This window comes from Hakea prostrata, chromosome 4 (assembly GCF_041222555.1).
Source record: "Hakea prostrata isolate BN-2017 chromosome 4, UWA_Hpros_2, whole genome shotgun sequence".
NCBI classification, from domain to species: Eukaryota; Viridiplantae; Streptophyta; class Magnoliopsida; order Proteales; family Proteaceae; genus Hakea; species Hakea prostrata.
Genome location: NC_142603.1, coordinates 21,671,872 through 21,695,001, shown reverse-complemented (window position 1 = coordinate 21,695,001; position 23,130 = coordinate 21,671,872). Strand labels below are relative to the sequence as shown.

The 23,130-nt window shown below is 36.6% G+C and overlaps 1 protein-coding gene across 1 annotated transcript; it reads left to right on the top strand.

The window, feature by feature from the left end:
• Positions 1-6,079: 6,079 nt before the first annotated feature.
• LOC149018483 (putative E3 ubiquitin-protein ligase XBOS32) lies at positions 6,080-21,985 on the top strand. The gene is made up of 11 exons (XM_089152712.1): positions 6,080-6,487; positions 6,537-6,998; positions 7,120-7,179; positions 7,340-7,411; positions 7,519-7,694; positions 7,790-7,950; positions 8,857-8,915; positions 9,025-9,071; positions 13,563-13,703; positions 17,124-17,215; positions 19,125-21,985. Exons 2-11 carry the CDS (start codon positions 6,804-6,806, stop codon positions 19,631-19,633), a joined length of 1,512 nt encoding a protein of 503 aa, XP_089008838.1. The 5' UTR covers positions 6,080-6,487; positions 6,537-6,803; the 3' UTR covers positions 19,634-21,985.
• Positions 21,986-23,130: the final 1,145 nt, after the last annotated feature.

Here is a 23,130-nt window from a genome sequence, read left to right as displayed (position 1 = left end):
CACCTTCTCCTTAAAACCGGGTAGCAACAATAATGGAGCCCAAATGCTTCTCATAACTTTAAACAAAAAGTTAAGAAAATAAATAAATAAATAATTATTTTTCATATTACCATCTCATAAAAAATTGCAACTTTATTTCCACCATGTACTAATCCCACTTTGCCTCTTCTTTGATCCACACAATTTAACACATAGTTGATGGCATGTTCTTATAAAAAGGAAAGAAAAAAAATCCACTAAATAATCTTTCCAGCTAAAAAAATCTTGTAATGCAAAACCAGCAGGGTTCTTCACATGTTGATTTTGAAATGTTTAGGGCTAATAAAATCAAACTTTTCAGTTGTTATAATAAATTAAAAATAATGGGTCCAAATTGGATAAAAAAAAGTTCTTCTTGAAATAGAGGTGTTTGGATCAATTCTGCATACATTGACTAATCTTTAAGAAAATAATTTTATATATAAGAAATAGATAATTTTTTCTTATATATACGTGGTAAAATGTCGATCTCAAGAAGATTCAAACTCGTAATCTCTTAATTCATGAAATTGATTTTCAATTAGATTTATTTTACTAAACAAATGAGAGTAGATTAGAAAAAGGTCGACCTCCAAGTGATAGTCTCCCATGTCATGCAGATATTGACTATTATTTGGGCCCAACTTAACTTTTTTTGCTACAATTTGGACCTAACCATTTATCACATGACATCAAAGCTAAAGGCTATGTGTTGGATTTGAGACCTCATAATGTTCTTGGTGGCAATTAGAAAAGAAAGAGAGAACATTGTCACAAAAAAAAAAGGGGGGAGGGGGCAGAGAGAGAACACAAAGGTAATATAAATCTGATGCGTTTAAAATCTGCTTAGCCCTTAGATCACTGGTGAATGACTTACAAAACAACATCAAACGTGGCTCGACCGACGACCACGGATTCGGAGGCCACCTCCGAAGGCTAAGTCAGTTAAGAAGTTGATCACAAAGCTCTAGCTAGTTGCAGAGTGTAAATTTGAACACGAATATTGGGAATACGATTAAGTTACCTTCCTTGTACGTAGGTTGTGGTTTATATAGTTTTTACCTTCTAATCCCGTCCGTTGGATTCGTTCGAGCCTTCTCTTGGTAGCCGTCGGATCTTTACAATTAGACCTCTTTTGTGGAGTAGTAGATAACTTCCCTTAATCACATGATCCTTTGCTTAGGGCGTGGTAGTTATCCCATCTTGCACGATTATCCACTTCTGTGAGTGTTAATAACCACCCCTTGGTGGATTATCTATCCCAAGTTTCTTAGGCGCTTGCTTGTCTTCTGAACATGCAAGATTCCTTCCTGAACACGCTATCCTTTAACCCGGTTCATTCAAACTTGAGATGGTCATTAAAACCCTATGGATGGTATATTTTCATTCTTAAATAGCAAGTTTTATCAATCATATGCCTAAAAAGATATATTTATTTGCAAAAACAATTGAATGTTTCTAGTATTTTTCAAGAAAAAAGCATTTGGTGGATTATAAGTAGATCCTTACTTTTTCAAATCTATAGTAAAAATTTTATTTCTATCTTCATTTTTTATTATAAAGTTTTTTTTTTTCTTTCTTTCCACTAAAGGGTCTTTTAATTATAAAAAACCTGAAAAAAACAAAAGAAGATAATACAATGGAGGATCAGGTCCTTAACATCAAAGTTGAAAACATAGCATTCAATTGCTCAAAAACATACATTAAAATCCAAAACCTGGGTAGACCCCCCTCATCCCTGTTAGTTCCAGCTGAATTGTACTAGGACATGATATATTACAGGTTGATATTCCATTCTCGTGCTGCCAAGGTCACCAAATAATTCCATACTGCATTAATTTGCTCCTCTGTAATAATAACGTATTGCCTTCCACTGAAGACTCTCAACATATTTCTACAAAAAAGAAGATCAAGAAGACTCTCAACATACGATTGTAGTCCCACCATCTTTGCTGTATATACCAAAGGAGAGAGACTTTTTGAGTCAAAAACCACCACTACCACAAAAATCTCACACAATCCACAATTTCTTAACACCCCATCTCCTTAGTTCATCCTAAGCCTACCAGCCATCATTAAACTCAGCTTGTGCGTTCCTCTTTTTGACCAGGATTTTGATGTTGATTCATATAGTTTGGATGGGAAGACTCTTTCGGAGAGATAGATTCACCAGCCTGTCAAGTGGAGCCTTCGGAACTTGACTCCACAGGGGATAAAGGATTGAAAGCAACGGAGTGAAATGTTAGAAAACTAGTGAAACACATAAATCCCCTCTGTTCTTCAAAATTATATTGTTAATCGTATCTCTACAATTATAAAAATAAGTTAGGGCCTGTTTGGTTACATGAGTCTGGAGATTTAAAATATCTAGAGATTTCAAATCTATGGAGTCATAATTTATGAAATTAACTGTTTGGTTAACTGAATATGCGGAATGAAATTTGTGGATTCATCTGCGAATTTTGTAAATGTGCAAAGGTTTAGCGTTTTTATAGTAGGGATGAAATCTCTGGATTTCACCCATACCCATAAATTTACAGATTCACATTTTTAGTGTAAAAAGATGAATCTCTAGATTCATGAATCTAGAGATTTTCACAAACGTGTATAAATCTCGCATTCATGAATCCAGAGATTTGAAATCTCTGGATTCATTTAACCAAACAGGCCCTTAAAGTATAACTCGGTGTCCATTTTATTTCATAGTGCCCATACTACCCTCCTATACTTCGTAATAAGAATGGAATATATATTTTTAACTGAATAGAGAAGTTAGGGAAATTTGTACATTGCATTGACTGAGTCTGTTTGATTACATGAGTCTGGAGATTTCAAATCTTTGGACTCATAATTCATAAAATTGATTGTTTGGTTGTGGAATGAAATCTGTGGATTCATCCTAAAAAACTATTTGGTTGACGTGATTTTTGTGAATGCACAAATGTTTAGCTTTTTTATAATAGCAATGAAATCTCTGGATTTCACCCCTTACCCATAAATATACAGATTCACGTTTTTAGTGTAAAAAAGATGAATCTTTCACAACTAAATGGGTATAATTCTCATATTCATGGATCAGAGATTTGAAACCTTTGGATTCATGTAACCAAACAGACCCTTATAAGTATTCCAATTTTTTAAGGGTTTTTTTTTTTTTTTTTCAATTTTTCTTTAAGAAGATTTAATAAAGGTAGATATGTCCTTTTCTATTTAAACCTACTGGTGTTAAGCACATGGTGTGTATTCACGACATTCCTCCCCATGATTTTAAACTGGTCAAACCATGTGGACTATTTTATATTGTAACTTCTCTCTCAAGTTTTTAAATTTAAATAAATTTACTTTTTATCCAAAAAAGAAAGAAAGAAAAAAAAAGAAAGAAATGATGCAAACATAGTAAGTTAGAAACACATTAAACATCTTCTGTGGAGGGGTTGCACCGGAGGCCTTGCAATGGGCGATGAATTCCATCGTCTGCAGCTTAGAATTGCCTTGAGCTGTGGTTGGTGCGGACCATTGCCAAGTCCAAAATGGTAGTTGTAGTTGGGATCTGTTGGTAGTAGGGAGCTATAAGATTAACATTGATGCATCATCTCTTACGGAAGATTAGATGAAAGGCTTTGATAGAAAATCAGATGTTGGCACTTTCGGGCGTATCACAGCGTCACTTTTCTTAAGACTATATTCGCCTCCACCACTATGTGCAATCAGGTTACAGCGAATACTCTCATTGGATACAAGAAAGCCCGATTGTTGGGAAATGTTATGTCAACGTTACCACATCAGCTTCGATTAGTTTTGATGCTAATAAACATGAAGTACTAATGTTTATACCGACTTGTGTATGTCTAGTTTAATATAAAAGCAAGTGGCCCTAATCCAACTCATTGAATCCACTTCATTGGATGCTCAAGCCCAAACAAAGATAAACATGAAGTCTAAGACAAAATGAGCATGAAGAATGGAGTATAAGAAATCAAGAACATCAACTCAAGCTCAAGCAAGAAGACTTAGCAAATTAGGACTTAAGACACCTCCATATACACTCATATGTAATTGTACTCCATATATATCATGTCATTAGATTGCTCTAGGACATGTTAAGAAAGTGTATGAGGATATAGGGTTGGCTAGAAATCCGTAAAAACCTCTGATCGAAGTCCCTTCAAATCTTTAATTTGGATTTTTGTGCTATAGATGGACGTCTGTCTAGTCACAAAATGCCAGACGAAAATTTCGTCTCGTTAAAATATACTCAAAGACTATATTTTAAGGGTTATATTCTCATATGGAGCTTCGTCTGAATTAGACGATGATCCGTCTAGATTGAAATTTCACAAAAATTTCTATCTATTGAGAGGTTGGGCCAAGCAATTCAATCCTATATTTATAAGCTCAACCAACCCCATTTGAGAGCTTTTACCCTGTCTATTGAGTTATTGCTCCTTAACTACTGTCAAACTTTCAAAATTGTCAAAAATTGTACTATCATTGTCTTCCATCCTCGCTCAATCTTGAAGAACATACCAATGCGTCTAACCAAGCTCATTGGAACCAAGCTTGAGGTGATTAAATGATTTTTAATGTCTCATTGGTGGTCCATCCATTTTCATTGGAGCATTCATTCTCATTGCATCACATTCACACAAGGGGTAAAATGTCATATACCCCTTGTTAGATAATATCCTTTCATCTATTATATTATGTTTATCCAATTCTAGTTTAGGTTGATTAGAGTTGTTTAATATAAACAAAGATTGTAAAAAGTGCTCTTGCACTAATTAGAATAAAGATTGTAAATGTTTGACTCTCTACCCACTATATTAAAAGAGAATCATTAGTTGAATACTTTCTTGAGGCCAAGAGAGAAGTGAACGTAGAATTGTAAAGTTGAATTACAATAAAGTTTTTGTGTTGTGGTTGATTGCAATTTGTTTGCTTTTATTTTAATTTAATAATTAGTTTTCAATTTATAGTTAAATCAAAAAATTAAACAATTCCACTAGTTGCATAAATGCTGACTCTAAGTTGAAATAAGATTTTTTATATATTGACACATTTGAACACATAGTATTTATAGAGGAAAAAATAATGGCTCATTTTGTGAATCAGGGTACCTACTAGCAGAGAGATATCTATTCTATACGTTCATGACTCTATATAGGTAGATACCTCCTTGTATAGTCATATCCATATATGATCAAATATGTGCTGTTATGGTCCATGTTGATTGGATGTATTGACTTGAATATACCTCTTTAATGGTTAGATTAATGATACTAACCTGACTGTTGGATCTTCTTGGATTAGATGAATTTACCGATTGATCAAAACAAATGGTCCACACTAGATTTCACTCGAAGCAATACAAGTATGCAAAGTGCCAAGGGTTTTGCTCAATGTAAGTTTCAATTTGTTTCTAGACAACCCAACACTATAGTGGATAGTCTAGCCCAGAAGATGTAGTTGAGTGTCGATACAACTTGGCCAGTCTCCCCTCCTTGACTTAAGAATATTTGATCTATAGCTTTGGTTTCTCCGCTTACGTAAATAAATTTTCAACCAAAAATACACGTGAGATTTATACGTAATTTGCTTTAGAAAATGTTTCATGACTTTCTTAATGAACAGTAAAATACTAGTAGCCGAGAAGATGACTTCTTTTTATAGTCATCTCCTTTACATGTAGTTCAAAAAAAAAAAAAAAAAATCTCCTTCACATGACAGCCTCAGAGAAGTAAAATTAATGATCAAAATTTAGTTAGAAAAATTGATAGTAATGCAGGAATCTGGATCCTCACCCCGGGATAGCACACTGACCACACAAAATGTGGGGCCCACGGGTAAAATTTAATTTTTTTTTTTGTGTTTTTTCAAAAAGTGTTTTCACCGTGGGCCTCACTGCTTTGTGTGGTCAGAAACCGTTGGGAGAGCACTTTGTGCTCCCCGTCGGAGGAGCTGATCCGGACTCGTAATGCAGCTGCACTCTTACAATTTAATGGGAAACACATCATCCACTGTTTAGGGTACCCAATCATGCTGACACGCTTTTCTCCGTTGGTAACCGTAAAGTGGTTGGCCCTAAATCGTTAAATTTCTGTTTTTTAGTATTATTCATGAATTTAATTTTTAATTAATATTAGCGTTTGCTCGTTTTTTCTTCATTGTAATCCAATTCTTTTTACTTGTTCCGTGTTCCAGCCAGATTTCAATTAAACCCATTTTTGTTGGGGTCACATAGCATCTGGGTTTTAATTAAAAAGGCAAACATGGAGACTTTTTATTTGAATGTTGAAGATGTTATAATTTTTCAAGGAGATTTCTGATGTGGGTACTTCTTTTTTCCCTGAAAATTGAGTGAAGAAAAAGAGAGAGGCGTGTCGTTGTTTCTTTAAATGGTTCTGTGCTGAGGGATAACAGGATTACTTCCATTTCTTTCAATACCCTCGTTTCTTTTAAGAACATTGAGGCTTGCTTCCATTTCTTTCAATACCCTCGTTTCTTTTAAGAACATTGAGGCTTGCTCACATTATAATTAATTTGTCTGGTTATTGCTTTTGGGAATCCGGTTTGGTTTCGTTTTTCATTTGATAGTGAAGGAGGACTTGAACAGGGAGAACCAAAGGATTTTTCGCCCCTTGGTCTTTGAATGTATACTGATCATGGAAGAAAGGGTTTGTATTGTAGGTATATGTTCTTATTCCATTAGTAAAAACTTCAAGGGGTTTGTACAGAGAGAAGACTCTGGTCTTCTCTAACAATAACCTGTGTAAGTTGTGGAAATCATGAAATTTTTGAGTATCATGGGAAATTCGTTTGGGTGCTCTGCTTCTGGGGAGCGCCTGGTTTCTGCTGCGAGAGATGGGGATCTTCAGGAAGCGAAGGCCTTATTGGAATATAATCCTCGCTTGGCGAGGTACTCGACTTTCGGTGTTCGGAATTCTCCCCTCCATTACTCTGCAGCTCAAGGCCATCATGAGGTAATTGTCATATTCTCAATGTCGTCATTTAACAATATCCATTTTAATCTATTGAATTGGGAAAAAAAAAAAAAAACAACTATTTTCTCAACAGAAGTTCATCGTTTTTCTTTTCCCATAGATTGTCTCTCTATTGATTGATTCTGGGGTCGATATCAATCTTAGGAATTACCGTGGGCAGGTAAGCCAATCCAATGTTGTCTTTTCATATCTTTCATTTTACTTGATCTAGGATTTCTTTAGCTGCTTCTCACTTTTTAGAATGTATAGTTATTAGACTCCTAAATTGGATTCAAGACTTGGATTCTCATACATAATTGAGTTACTCATCTGTTGAGCAGACTGCTTTGATGCAAGCTTGTCAACATGGTCACTGGGAGGTTGTTCAGACTTTGATGATTTACAAAGCCAATGTAAGATTTTTATTTCATCAGTTATTCCCCATTCCATTGGAATGTACTTGGCTTAAAGTTTTCTGGATAATTCTCTGAAAGAGATCTAATTGGGCGATTTAATTTAGATTCGCAGAGAAGACTATCTGAATGGAGGCACAGCACTCCATTTGGCTGCCTTTAACGGGCATTCCCATTGCATTAGACTCCTCCTTGCGGATTACATTCCCAGCATTCCTGATGTTTGGAATATCCTTAGAAAAAAATCCACTGAACATGAATCCACAGAAGAATTTGATACAGGGTACATGCACCTCATTTTTATCCCTTTTTCTCTATGATATTATGTAAGATGTTGATTTGTGTAATTTATTCTGTTTTTCATTCTCACTTGGCCAGTGCCCTCTACAAATTAATAGATAAACCTGCTGATGGAGGTATCACTGCTCTGCATATGGCAGCACTAAATGGACATGTAGAAACTGTGCGATTACTCTTAGACTTAGGTGCTTGTGTTGCGGAAGTTACAGTTGAAGATGGTACAACAATTGATCTGATTGGTAATTCCCTCAACTTCTTACTGTTTATTTCTGATCATTACACTTCCATTGTTTCAGATCATTAAGTAATACTATTGAAGTTCGGCAGCAATTTTCTTGTTCTTTGGCCATCATGTTTGTTTTATGTGGTTTCTAATGTAACTATCATTATGGCAACTTTTGAAAATAAGCATTCCAGTTGCTTAAGTGGTTCCTTTTTTCCGATGATACTCCTCTGGTAGTTCTTGCTTAGCACCTTGATAGTTTTTTCTTTCTACAAAATGTGTATATTGTATTACTCATCACATGGTAGTAGCCTACCTATCTGATCATTTCTATGTGATTAGTATTTCCTGGGAATTTTATTCTAGACATGCATACTAATGGATGATAGTGGACAGCAGATTTATTCTTTTTCACCCTCCCAAATAAGAAGAAAGGGAGTCTTGGTTAACTTTGTGTTTTTGTTTTCTACCCCCATGTTTTGTTGTGGTCACAGCGATTTATGAAGTCTTAAGTAATTGCCTAATCTATGATTATGTCGCCAGAAGAATAAAAGGTCTCTTCCTTGTATGATAGCTTGATCTAAACATCTAGCTTTCACATATCTTACCTTTTCAATTGCCTTGTGTGTTCTTTTTCACATATTTTACTTTTTAATTTTCTTTGCTGGGCCCTGTGGCTCCCCTATGCATTCATGTGGATTTTTCTAGTATGAACACAATGGGAGGAAGACTAAGTTGATGTCAATGACTTAAGAGATAAGAATAATAACCCTTCTGGAAATGGTTTGCATACCAACATTAACAACTAGAGTTTCGGACTGGCTACTCTTCCTTAGTATTTACTTCCGCTTCCCTACTTTTATTCAGTATGAGTTTATTTGTCCTTGTTCACAATTATAGACACCTTGTATCCACTCTACAGGTTCTGGAAGCACACCACTTCATTATGCTGCATGTGGTGGAAATCTGCAATGTTGCCAAGTATGTTGACATTATATGTTGTAACTGGATCCCACCTAGGAGTCTTAATTATATTTATTGGAATCTCTTCTTGAATGAGCTTATTCTGTATTTGTATTTTGTAATTCAGGTTTTGATTGCCAGGGGTGCTGGCTTAACTGCTGAAAATGCAAATGGGTATCTCCTTGACTTACAATTTGCATTCTTATCTTTCTATGTAATACAAGTTGTTTTCTTAGTTTCAACTTTCAATTGTCAAATTTCCAGTTTCTTGGGGTAGTAAGACACAAAATAAGGTATTTTGAAGAGAATATTTTGGTGGCACCTTTTAAAAGTTAACCATGTGGGTTTTGATGACTGGTTTATCTGTATGAGAAATTAACTGTACAATTGTTGAAATAGTTCATGCATCAAATTCAATTGCTAGAAAATCAATTTGAGTTAATATAATTTTGAACAGTATAGTGCATCAGTGCTAAAATGAGTCTTGATATAGCCTACTTGCAAAGTGGGGTAAGGCTGAGTATGTCAAGGCCCTCCCAAGACCCTGCAGTTTAAGAAGCCTTGTGTACTGGCACACCCTTGAAAAGCTTACTGCAGGTAGTTGGGACAAACTGAGTTGTTGTGTGGTGTTAAATAATGGTAGTTCCCTAAGGATTAAAGTTAGATTCTCTCAAGCCACCTTTCAAGTTTTGGTGATTCAAACTTAAAGTCCAGAACAACTAGGTGAATCCTTTGATTAAATAGCTGACTACAATATTTTTTGGTCTGGATAGTTTCGAAAACATCGTTTGCATTCATATTGAAAAGCAGCAACACCTATGTAGTTGTTTGTTCTAGTCATCATAAACAGATTTCAAATAACATGACAATTGTGTGGTTTGATTTATAGAATGCATGTTGAGACTGAAAATATTTTATTTAATTGTAGGATACTATTACATTTAATTTTCCACTATGCCTTAAACAAGATATCCATACCAGTTAAGAGAAATGTGACAATTAGAGGAAAGACATGACTTGAAGAAATGAAAGTCATGGTAGACTTGAAAATATTGGAGCTACTAGCTTTTGGGAATTTTCATCCAGTTCTATGTGGATTGTGGATGGTAAATGTATTTAATGGGGAAGGGAATAGAGAAGGCAGATGGATAAAGACGATAGGGGAGAAACGGAAATCTCAGAAGAGTCAGTCTTGAAGAAGATAGGGAAGAAGAGGAGAAAAGGATAGAAAGGGGGGGGGGCTGCAAATGTCCAAAAGCTATTACTTCGTTCTTTTTTCCTATTCCGTAAGTATTTGTTTTATTGCAATGTGAGGGCCTATTTATAGCTTGGCTAAAGCTTTACAAGAAATAGAAACTTAATAAATTAAAAAGAGAAACTAATATCCTAGTATCTAGTGACAATAGAATCTAAATATAGAAACTAATTAAAATTAGAAACTACTGGGCTTTATATTTCAGCTACATGCATGAGCAACTAAAATAGAAACTAAACTAAGGTTCTAAATCTCCCAAGAATAAAATCTGATCTTGGGCCCCATAAAAATTATCTATGAATATCCCATTATGCCAAGGACAGTTCATGTAAACAGTCATGTGAACAGTATTTTGGCCTCCCTTTTTCATGTTTTGAGGTGGCCTTCAATGTTGGTTTGAAAAGGTTTCTGGTTGGTTGTCCTACATCAAGTCTCTCTCTCTCTCTCTTTAAAAAAAATTCGTCCTTGAGTTTCATAGAAAGGTCTACCTCATGATTGGCGTCATAAAGAAAAAGGACTTGATAGGTGGTTGTAGCACGTTTTGGTCACAATCACTAGGAAAAGAATTTAGGGAAGAGAGACAAGAAAGATCTCCGGGAGGAAAATATATAAGGGATAAAAAAGATCTCAGGGAGGGGAAGAAAAGTAGGACAGAGACAAGAAAGATCTCAGGGAGGGGAGGAAAAGTAGGGAAGAGAGCCAAGAAGTTTGAACAGACTGCAAAATAGAGAAGCTGGAAGGATAAAGAAGATAGGGGAGAAAGGGAAATCTCAGAGGAATTTGTCTTGAAGAAGATAGGGAAGAAGGAGAAGAACACTTGTAAGAAGAAGAGGAGAAGAGGATAGAGAGAGGGCCCACAAAATCCTCTATGAAGCTAAACTAATGTCCTAAATCTCCCAAGAATAAAATATTCATAAAATCTGACCTTGGGCCCCACAAAATCCTCTATGAATATTCCCAATATGCAAACTAATGGGCTGTGACAAGGTTCACAGTGAAGTGAACAATGTATTTTGGCCTCCCTTTTTCATGTTTTGAGATGGCCTTCAATGCTGGTTCGAATAGCTTCCTGGCTGGTTGTCCTGCATCAGTATTCTGTCAAAAACATGTGGAAACAGAAGACTTCTCTACTTCAACATTTCCAAAAATAAAAATCCTTTGGAGTAAACTGTGATCTTGATCAGGCCACAGGTATATGTAATCAGATTAGTGAATGAATTCTATCAAAAAAAAAAAAAGATTAGTGAATGAATACTGAATGCTGGATTCATCCCAACAACCCCCCCCCCCCATAAAATAAATTAAAAAAAAAAAAAAAAAGAGAAAAAGAAAAGGGAAAAAAGAAGTGGAAATACTGAATGCTAGTTTATCTGGGCATACTATATAGCATTTAAGCATACAATAATGGTTGCAAAACTCAACTGCATGCATGTGAACTTCAGCAACCTGGTCCAGCTAATATCTGTATCTAAGGGATGAAAATGCAAGAAAACCAAAGACAAGCATGATTTGAATTTAAGATGGAACTAGAAACAGATTTGAGTAAAGCTACGGTCTTCTAAGCCCCTTCTACTGGGCAGAAGACATGTTCTTAGTCAAGTGCTAGGCTTTATTGGAAAGAAATTACTAATTCAGCTCTTAGACTTAATAATAACGCTTATGTCTAGGATGGGAGCATTTTGTATGGATAGAAATGTCAGTAGAGAATCTATGACAGTAACACAGGCCTAGGATAGGCCTGCTGTGATGGGCTTCCACAGAAGGGGAATTAGAAGAATAGCAAGAAGAGAAGAAGAATCAACAATAGAAATGTAGGGAAGGGGAAAACAAGATGGCCTTTGAATTTACTGAAATAATCATTTAGAGAAAACTGAAAAGTATTTGACACAATTCATAGGCACGAGAGCTGTTCTCAGCTTGGGAGTAGTGTTCATAGAGGTCTTCCCACAGTCGCTTAGCCAAAGTATGGAACATTGCATTGGCAGCAATGGAGGGCTCACACTGTCCCACAACCAAATTTTAACAACAGAATTTTCTCTCATCCATTCATCATGCGCAGCCACAGATTTAGGATCCATCCTTAAGGTCAGGTGGAGGTGGGTTTTCCTTGATATATTTAAGCTTGCCTTGGCATGGATATAGGCCTCAACAGCCTGAGCTCATAACAAATAGTTAGGAACACTGCTTAATTTAATTGTGGTGATCTGTGCTTGTAGAGTATCAGTAGGTTTAGGTTCAGCCATCATAAGATAAATGGCTGTTCTAGCAGCACAGATCAGGAGCAGTACTAGGCACTATAGAATCAACGGGATTTAACAGACACAGGGCTGATCTGACAGAGTATTCCGAAAAAAAAACAGAGACAATCAAAGGACTAAAAGGCCAGCACTCAGCAGAACATGTCAACTGTAGTGTAAAACCAGCATTATAAGGATATTAGTAGCAGCCAAAAAAAAATTATTCACTGGTATTTCAGAACTTCAGAACCAATGAAGGACTTTACATAGGTAAGGTCTGGCTGTAGACTTCATAAGTAAGGCAATGACAGTAGTGCAGCTTTCCCGAAAAATAACAATAGTACATCACTCACACAGGAACTGTACTGGTGTGATCAACATAAATCTAGGGGCAGCAAGGATATGTCCTGATTCAGTCAGTGAAGGAAGAGGATAAAGGAGGTTACCTCAATAGAAGAATCGATGCCCAGAAATCATAGAAAAAAAGAAAAGCTGGCTGTAATATGTCTTTTCACCGAATAATCCCTGTGAATAGTAGATAAGCCCCTGATATGTTGTTCCATTAGCTGGTCAAGACAAGTAGAAGTGCAGGCTTCCGTTGGTCCCAAAAATATTCACCATCCAAGTATGGCAAGCACTAATCAGACTAAAAAAAATGTTGATCCTTTTATATTGTAGTGGTCTGGTTGGGTATCACTTAGTAGGTAACAGAGCAGGGAAGAAACGAGAAAGAAAGACACTCAAAACTGCAGATTCAGAAACCGAGACAGGATCAGAATGAAGGCTCTGATACCATGTAGCAGTTCCTGCAAACTATATTAGTCAACAACTGAACTGCACATGGCCAAGATTATCCATGATATCTTGGCTATGCTACAGGGTAATCGTCAACGTGGTTCATTGTTTGAATTGGTGGGGTTTAACAATGAAGGCTGCAAGCAATGATTTGGAGAGTTGAACTCATGATCTTTTTTTTTTGTGAGGTGTTTGTCTTTGCCAATTTATTAATTTTAAAGCAAGATAGAAGGGATTTCTCATATGGTATACTTTCTCAATCCATTCTTGATAATTTGTTGTGATGAATGACAGTTTTATACATTTAAAATTTAATGGTTTTTCCCTTTTCGTTGTCAAATTGTCTTCTTATACCTTGTTTTATTTAATTTTTCAAAGATGGACACCGTTGATGGTTGCTCGTTCATGGCATAGAGATTGGCTTGATGAAATTCTAAGTGAACGGCCACAAGGCCAGCCTCAAATCCTTCCTTCTCCATACCTCTCTCTTCCCCTTATGAGCATTATTAGAATTGCAAGGTAAGTTACTCTCACTTCTTATGTCTCCTACCATCATCCATTGTATTGAGATATATAGATTGTTCATTAAATGTTGCTTGTATGACATTGCTTGAATGGTTCATTTGTGGAGAGATTTGAATGAACTTCCAACTCTTCCTTCACCCTTTTTGCTTTCCAATGTTTGAATTCCTATGCTTGTGCAAGTCTGTAATGGGTTACTGCTACCTGCCACAGGGGAGGGGGTTATGTTTATTGCCATGCGCATGCACCAGTAGGGGAAGGATTGGGAATGGGGGATGAGCTTGCCATACATTAGCAGTCTAGTAGGTAAAAAAGATATGTTCTCAAACACAAGGCAGAATTACCTTTTGTGCTTCTTTTAATTTGGAATATCTGTTACAGAAGAAGGGTCTACCTAGTTCATGAGGCTCCTACCACTATGGGTTCTGGGGACTGGGGAGGCACATACTGTAGGCCCTCACTTTGCAGAGAGTCTGTTTCCCGACTTTAAGATACATCTGGGAATACACTTATTTAGCTAAACACAATATTAAGAAGTAATAGATAACTATATACTTCATAAACACTTCATTGGGGAACAAAATATGATTACACAATACACTTTCATCAACTTGGATACAAATCCTTGCAAGTGATCTAGTTTGATGCATTAACAAACTTAGTTTTACCTTATTTTATCTAGTCAAAACAAAAAAATTGGAAAAACAATCATGACTCTTGACTCAAAAATAACATTCTAATTTAACAGAAGCACATATGAAATGCAAATTAAAGATGGTGGTGGTGGTGGCCATGATCATGATGGACGAGGAGGCAGCATTTGTGATGGCCGTGAAAGAAGCAGCTGTGGTGGTGGTGGTGGATGATGGGGCAGTATTAGTGGTTATACAGTGGGTCTTTTATTTTTTTTGGGGTCCAATTTCATTTTTATTTTTGAAAAAAACCACCTTTTTCATTGAAAGGTAGATTATCAATCGATTGGGCAATAATCCAAAGATTACTGGATTACTAGTAATCAGTATCGCTCTCACTGAACTTCAAAAAAAAAAAAAAGATGAAACAGTCGTCACATGCATTCTTTGTTCCACGCATGTTTTCATAGAAGCTCAAAAGCGCCAGACTTTTTGATGTTGTTATACATACCCTTAACTTTTTTTTGTTGTCTTTGAAAAAGATTCAGACTTTACTGAGTAACAGCTAGCAAGCTGGCATTACAACATGAAATGAGTCAAATCTAGGTCAGGATGTAGTGTTGCTCTTATTGGCAGGCAAAAATCCATTTGAGAGCCTATAGAGATGAACTCAGTCCAATGGGTTAGGGTCTCATGGTTACAAATAAATTCTTAAAGTTTCATCTGCATTTATTCATATTCATCGGAGACGTAATTGAAGAAGTTCTAGGAGTCTATCCATCTTGCCTATCTCCACAATCAAGAGGAGGGCTTGCACATGAGTTGGTATGCATCTATCTGTCCGTTAAGAAGTGTCATTGTTTTGAGATCATTCAACACAAGCAAGAGATTGAGGATTTGCATAGAAAATTGGTGATTAAATCAAGTCCATTTTTGCTAGTACAGGAAAGCTACGCCATGAATACCATGCCACCTTAACTTCTATGGTTAGCTTCCCTGACTCATCACCTGACCTTGACCAGCGTTATGCTGCAACGTATTGCACGACCCAAAAGACCCTTTCTCGGAGACCCTATGATGAAAGCGGAGGGTTTTGGGTGAGAGCTTTTAATGCCATTGTGGATGTTTTGAGAGATATCCAACGTAATCTTCTTCTGTACATAGTGAAAGCTCTTTTCCCATGGATGTAGAACATTGCATATGAACCATGTTAGATCTCTAAGTTGTCTCTGTTTAGTTTCTGTTTTTGTTGTTATTTCTTCATGCTCGCTCTAACAATCAGGCTTGTGGCTCCACACTTTTTTATCCAGGAAAGGTGTTCACAAGCTGGGACTAATTGTAGTTGTTGCCAGAACACAACAGTAAGAAAAACCTATAGGTTTCCTTTTGTTGTGATGTACTCTATATGAAACTTGATCCCTTACACTTCAGTCAGTACCAGGTCTTTGCTTTGTTCCAGAAATTTTGTATCTGATAAGTGCATACGTCCATTACCTATTCAAAGTCTAGGTACAGGTAACATCCTAAATATTGATCCTTGATCGAGTCTGGATTTTAGCATGTCTGATTTTGACATCCAAACCCCAAAAAGACTAGTACATGGCATACACTATTCTCTACTTTCTGCCCTTGCATTTGGTAGCATTCAATTGAACAATGGATGGGATGTAACTCATCCTCTTCTTCTTTTTTTTCCTATCCAGTTCTTTAGATGTCAGTTAAGTGCCTGGAAATAGCATCTATGTCAAAGCACGGATAAGGTGGCTGTGTACATTAAGATCCTACTCAGACCCCATAGTGATGGAAGCCTTCTGCACTGGGTCTGCTCTTTGCAAAAGTCTGTTTTGTTACGAGGTTAGACAAGAAACATGTGCAGAGTGTGACATTCATGCATTTAAATGAGTGCATCTGCCAGGACCCTTATAATTGTGGTTCCACTTGTCTCTGACCTTATTGCTTTGCACCAGAGAAACTCATCGACTTCATTGTTTTCACAGAATATTCACATTGATGACTCACAAGAAAAAGATTTAACACCTAAAAAAAGGGGATTCAGTGCTTTTGTTTAGGTAAATAGTAATTAAGCAGGAAAATTGTGGTCCTTAGTTTACTCTTTTTGTTCATTAAGCCTCTGCATAGAAGTTTAGATCTTCAATGGTGTAGTTTTAACCTTCAAACTCAACTTAATTACTGGACTTTTTTAGCCGGTTGTCTTGTTGAGACCTAGTATTTACCCATGCTTCCAAACTGATGGAAAGAATTTGTAAAAGTTTGCAGCGAAAATGTTCAGCTTGTCTCCTAAGATGAATGAGTGCATGTCTCATGCACAACAAAAACCAATACAACTCATTTCACGTGTTTTTATGTCACATCTAAATCTCTATCATCCTCATATTCCCATAGGAATTTGTCTGCATAAGGGTAAATATGCCTTATTCTAGAAAAAATAGGAAATCTGAAGTGCAATCAAATCTTTTACTGTTTGTACATGTAACTTCAGCATATTATATACCTAAGCTTGCCACTTCCACCGGTATTCTTCACCATCTTGAAAGAACTGAATTGACTAGTATTTCTGTGGAATATCTTGTGAGATATTACTTCTGACTAACATGCTTATGACCTTTGGTAACCTCAAATTTGATGTTGGTTTTTGTTGATCCATTACTACTTTTTGGAGTTGGAAGTATTTTCTTTTTCATCCAGTTGAGGAGTGGGGAGGTTTGAAACTACATAGGAATCACATATCTTTACTTATATTGCTTCCTTCACTTCTTTCATGCAGAGAATATGGTTGGAGCGTAAATAATTCAGAAACCCCATGCATCGATCCGTGTGCTGTTTGTTTGGAGAGGAAATGCACGGTAGCTTCGGAAGGTACATCCCATGGACACTTAATTACTTTCGATTGTAGGATATTGCTGTTTATTTTTATTAAACTGTTATGAGCTTCAAATCCTGATATTACATTGAACTACTGGTGAAAAATAATCTATCAGCAGTGAACATTGATATGTTAGATTTATACATCGGAAGATTACAAAGAGAAATTTTTGTGCCAGGTTTCAACTTTTTGTATATGATGAAAAGATTCAAGGTGATACTCTAAATTACTGAAACATGATTCTCAAACCCTACTCCTTTGAAAATTTTGGCTAATTTGTGCGAGGTTACCTTTTAGAATGTGATCTTTAGAAGCAGCATGGATGATTGATTTGGTATTTATTAATGTTGGACCATCGCTTGAGTTTGCCATACCCCAAGCTTGTATACCTTGCAATATTTTCATGAAAATTTAGTATTGACAGTCTGTCTTCAACTCCTGCGATCAACTATTATGATAATTTTTCGTGTATAAACAAATCATCAACACTCTTATTGATGCATGTGAAGACATCAATCTATGGGGAAACTTTCGTCTTGCACAACTTTGACATCATACGCTGCTTGTAACATTCAACCATCCGGCTACTCACCACCTAAGATATGATTACTGCTTACAATCCAAGAGACAAAGTCCATGATGTCAGCATAGATCAATGTCCAAGTATGCTGGTTCCTAGTTAGCAAAAAGTCATAAATCCTGTTAAGGATATATTAAATAATAAATCCTAATTCATCTATTATGAACATTCAGATAAAGTGGCACATGTAAAAACTTGGAGATTAACACAAATTCTAGGGCAATCAGAAAAGAATTCCTCCTGAAGTGGGATAGAGAAATATTTGGGAGAGGTTCAATGCCATCATCTCTCCAAGTTTACAAGAATTGGATTTGAAGAGTTTTTGAGTCATTATTATAGGTGCACCCAAAAAATATTGAAACAGAGGAGCAGCAAAGGAAAGAAACAGGAAAAAGGGGTTTGGTTAAGATTTAAAGGGCTCAGTGCAGTGAAAAAAATTAGCAGAAAGAGAGGAGAGTAGTGAGAAGGATGTTCTTGCTTAGGTTGGGAAGATCAGTAATTGGATTAGACAAGTTGCAAGGAGAGATTGAGGAAGGTTGTAACTTGTAAAGATTACGGAATGGATGATGGAGAGATCTTTTGGCTTTTGTTTTTGTTCATTGTTGGTTACATCACATAAGTGGGGAGACCAACAGGTGAATTGCCTGCTTTTGAAATGGTGGAAGAAGATGGATAGGATAGTAATTGGTGTGAGAGAGATAAAGGCGTATTTTTTATTATTCATTACACCACATGCAAGGTGGCATAAGGGCACCCTAACCATTGCATGATCTTGATGTGGACTTGTTTCCCCTCTCCCGAGCAGGCAGATGATCCAAATTCCAAACTAAAGTAACAGTGGCCGGGCTTGGGAAATGTGGTGGGAGAGGAGGTTTGACTAGTTTTTAGCCAATCTCAAAACCAACCTTGAGCTGGCCTGTCCAGAACAATCCTGAGAAACTTGGTAAACCCAGTGCCTAAGGCTTCCACGCAAGTAGAGTTTGGATCAATCCTGAAAATTTTCAATCTGATTAAATTCAGCCAAATATCAGTCTGATTGATCCGATTACAAGTGGATTAAGATAAATCCAGATTCCAATTCTGTTCACTTAAACCTGGAATGAGCTTGACTATGTGCAAGGATTCAAACTTCAACATTCAGTTAAGTGTATAGTCTTGGTGGGCAGCAAGTGGGTAGAACTTGACAAGGTCTATGTATGTACAATTGAGGATGATTTGTTGCTCGGTTACATTGAATTTAATTCTAACACTGTTTTGTGATTATCATTTGGGTTGTCATCAAGAGTTCTTAAACATACAACATACTTGTTTCCATGTCTCAGGTTGTGGCCATGAGTTCTGCACTCGTTGTGCCTTGTATCTCTGTTCCATCACCCGCACATCAACAGCCACAAATGGGCCTCCAGGTTCCATTGCATGCCCTCTCTGTCGGCATGGCATAGTGTTGTTTCTTAAACTTCCAGGCGATAATCCAAGAATCAAAGAAACGCCTAGGACAAGCTTATCATTGAACTTCTGTGCCTGTTCACATGAAGAACCAGAACCCACTTCCATCACAGCCAACCTATGCGAGGATGACTACCATTGCATCCGTATCTCCCCTAATCTGTCTTCCTCCTTCAGGAACCTCAGCTGCCAGAATTTCCCATCTGTAAAGCTCAACTCAAGCTTTTGCATGGGAGCTCCAGACACTAGTCCTTCCTTGGTTCCGTGTGGCACTGTATGCAGGTGCTCAAGATCATCAAGCTTGCGAAGATCAGCTTCACAAAACGATAGGTGGTCCTTCTTCTCTGTACTCAATCAGTGTGTAACTACTGGTAGTGGGTGTTAACATTTTTGGTAGAGTTTCCATTTAATGAATTTAGTGTGATTGGATATTGTAAATACATCAATTTCTAATATCCTATAATACAAAAAGAGAAATCTCACTGATCTATATGCTGTTGGCATATGTTTGTACTAATGCAAATACATCAATATCTTGCATCTCATATTCAAAAAAGAACTTAACATCAGCGAGTGTAGCTGATAAACAATGTTAAGATACTAGCCCAAAAGTTGCTTCATATATTTGGTGTATAATTAACATCAATCATACAACATTGCACTATTAAAAACTTAATTCAAGCTCTTGAGGGATAGCAAAGGAATAAGAAAATGGAAGATTTGACAAGAGTGAAGATAAGATTCACATTCTGAGGCGGAGTAGAGAGCGGCCAAGAATTTCATCTTGGAACAACAAGTCTTGCAAGGTCAAGAAAAAAAATTATAAAAAGTGAAGAAGATAGCAGGAATGAGAAGAGAGATGTTGTAAGGAATGAGAAGAGAGATGTTGTATGTGTGTGTGGGAGAAGCTCAGCTGAGATAGCACCAACCTTAGTGATTCTGCTCTTTTTTCTTCCGTTTCTTGTATATTTCAAACTTGGACGGTAAAGACATATAACAATCAAACACAGAGGTAGATGGAGAAGAAGACCGAGAAGAGACAGAAACAGAGGAACTAAAAAGCATGATTATTATGCTGTGAAGTGACAGAAATTGGCAAGAGGAGATGCTACACTGAAGAGAGCTCAAGCATTTATATAGTAATGAGGCATGATAAATAAATGAAAGAGAGAGAGAGAGAGAAAAGCTGGTATACAAGTTGCTGAGAAAGGGAAGAAAAGAGCTGATAATTCTATCTAAATTGGAGCAGAGAAGTAAACCCAAAAGCGAGAATTGAACTCCAAAAAGGGTGACTGATTTGAGAGAAGCTGGAAAGTACCGGTACACACACAAAGGTATTGCACTGATGTGACTTAAGCAGTAGTCAGAAAAAAAAAAGCATCTCTACTGTTAGTGCTACTCTTCACATCTTTTGCCTCCTCTCCCACGCTATCTGATGATTATGAACCTTACACTTCAGGCCTTCAGGGTTATAATTTCTCTGAGTTTCAAGTTTCAAGTTTCTCTCTTTATATCAGAACAAGATGAAGATTGGTATTCTCTTTCCAACAAAGGTAGCAATAAGGATTAAGTAGAGGAAAGTTAAAAGACCAGAGTCCTCTTCACTGCTACTGCTATGTCTCTTTCATACTGATCATGTTTACGACTTTGACTTTCATGAAAGATAATATCTTTTATTCTGATTCTTCAAGAAATCTGGGTGAAAATTACAAGGGCTGCAATCATGTGGGTAGGATATTGATGAAAAACAGTGGAAGATCTTCACGACGGGATTCACTTGCCACCTTGCAGTTTAATCTAAGTACTGTGCATTCTTATAATTTTAACACAAAAGAAGTTATTGGAAATGCCCATCAGCAAAGGATTTAATATGTCAAATACCATGCATTGATGGTCATAATGATCATAAATCCAGATATTTGAGTTTGATTTAGAGTTTTCTCTATAACTCTTTTTGGGTTGATCTTAGAAGTCAGATGGCTATGGAAGTAGGAAGCAGAGTTTTTTTTTTTGTTATTTTTCCCTTTTTCCTAGCTCCTCTGTGTTTGTTGTAGAAGACTTTGAGGCGAGGAATTATTCTCAGGATGGCTTTGACAGAGAAAATCGTCTTAGATGTGACAGTATCTCATCTCAGAGTAAATATGTATTCCTTTATTATGCAAGAAAGTTGCAGTCTGGAAGTTTTCTGGGTAGGTTTTCATCGTCACCATCACCTTTGGAGACATGACTACTCATTCCCCTGGAGTATTTGCAGGTGTAGCCGCCCACACAAGACAAGGATTACAGACTTACAGTACACTTGGCTTGGGAATCCTGAGACAACTCACTGCACCCATGCATGTGTTTCATTTTTTACATTTTTCTAGCTTTCTCTTGGATTTAATGCTTCTCTTTCCTGTTACACTTCACAGCCAGGTAGAGTTATCAGATGGGTAGGCTTTCTGTTTACCTGTAACGTTCCTTCTTTTTCTGTGTTTCTGGGCTCATTTCTTGTTTTGTTGGGGTTGCAGGGATGAGGGTTTATAAGGGTACTTAAGAATACTCTTCTTCTATTGGGGCTTGGGGTTGGTTTCCACTTTCCACTGACGATAAACTCTCCAAGGATACGCCACGTGGTTCCTTGATTGGGCCAAATATCCTTGAGATTCAATGCATGGGAAAGCAACCAAGTACAAGTATAACGTGTGATGACGGTGAATATTCCCTGCCTGTTAATTGGTCAATTGCGTTCTGATCCATTGTATTTCCCCTGCTTTATATTTGCATTTGGTTTCATTACTATACAATTAATGCATTGCATTGAGCTCTTTATAGTCCAGATCTAAAGTAATGGTTAAGATTTCGGTAGATTATTTATGTAGATCAAAATGTTAAAAAAAAAAAAAAAAAAAGGTGGTTGAGATCGAATCTTGACCATTAGAATTGATCTGAATTGTAGGTAACTCAGTGTTGTGCAATATTTGCACAGCACTGAAACACAACCTTTATATTTAAATAAGTGAAAAAAAAAAAAAAAGGAGTATGAGAAAGAAACCAGTTTCCATCTTTCCCTTCTTCACCCATCAAATCTTTGATCTGTGCCTTTCCGCATCATCAACAAGAGGGAGATTTATAAAAACTTTGAGTAGCTACAATCCTTTTCCTATCTTGAAATCTATCACCATTGCAAGCTCTACTTGGGTGCTGCGCTCTAACTGTGTAGTCTATGGTTCGTATGGGAATTTGTGACCACTTGTTTCATAGTTAAACTTTACCAAAAAAAATAGTGGCTAGGATTTCGTCAAAGCCAAAAATTTCAATCTAAACAGAACACTGCATTGTGCTGTGCTTTAATTGCACAACACTGAAGCAAATTTCATTGCATGTTTTGTTTAACAAGGGCATGCATGGTCCTCATATCATAACATGTGACTTTTTTAAGATTCAACGGCTATTTCCTCCGGTGCTCTTATAATCACAACTATTAAATTCCTAAGACACCATATACTGCTAAGGGTCATCTGCAAGGTAGCAAAGAAAGGTCCCAACTCATCGCTTGCATATAGAAGGAAATATTAGTAAGGATACAGAGTTGGTAGCTCTAAATGATTAATATGTTATCTCTCACTCGAAGTTTTGAACCCAACTTGAAAATGGATCTGCACGGGCATATTTTTGTAGGCGACCTCAATGACCTGATTTACGAGAAAAAATAGGGCTTCAGACCTATTAACCAAAACTTGGACCCCATCATTGATTTTGTTTTTGGATGGGAGTGACATTTGAATTTTTTACCTTAAGATTTAGGGTGATTAGGGTGATTTTTTGAACATCATTCTAACGATTGGTTGAAAAATCTCTAGTGTAATTTTCAGACTAAATAGTGAAAATACGTTTTCTTTC

Excerpts from the sequence above, each read along its gene's own strand:
- LOC149018483 (XM_089152712.1), top strand. The coding sequence starts at position 6,804 with ATGAAATTTTTGAGTATCATGGGAAATTCGTTTGGGTGCTCTGCTTCT. Across the intron at positions 7,951-8,856 it reads TACAACAATTGATCTGATTG|GTTCTGGAAGCACACCACTT; the intron begins GTAATTCCCTCA and ends TCCACTCTACAG. Across the intron at positions 13,704-17,123 it reads AGCATTATTAGAATTGCAAG|AGAATATGGTTGGAGCGTAA; the intron begins GTAAGTTACTCT and ends TCTTTCATGCAG.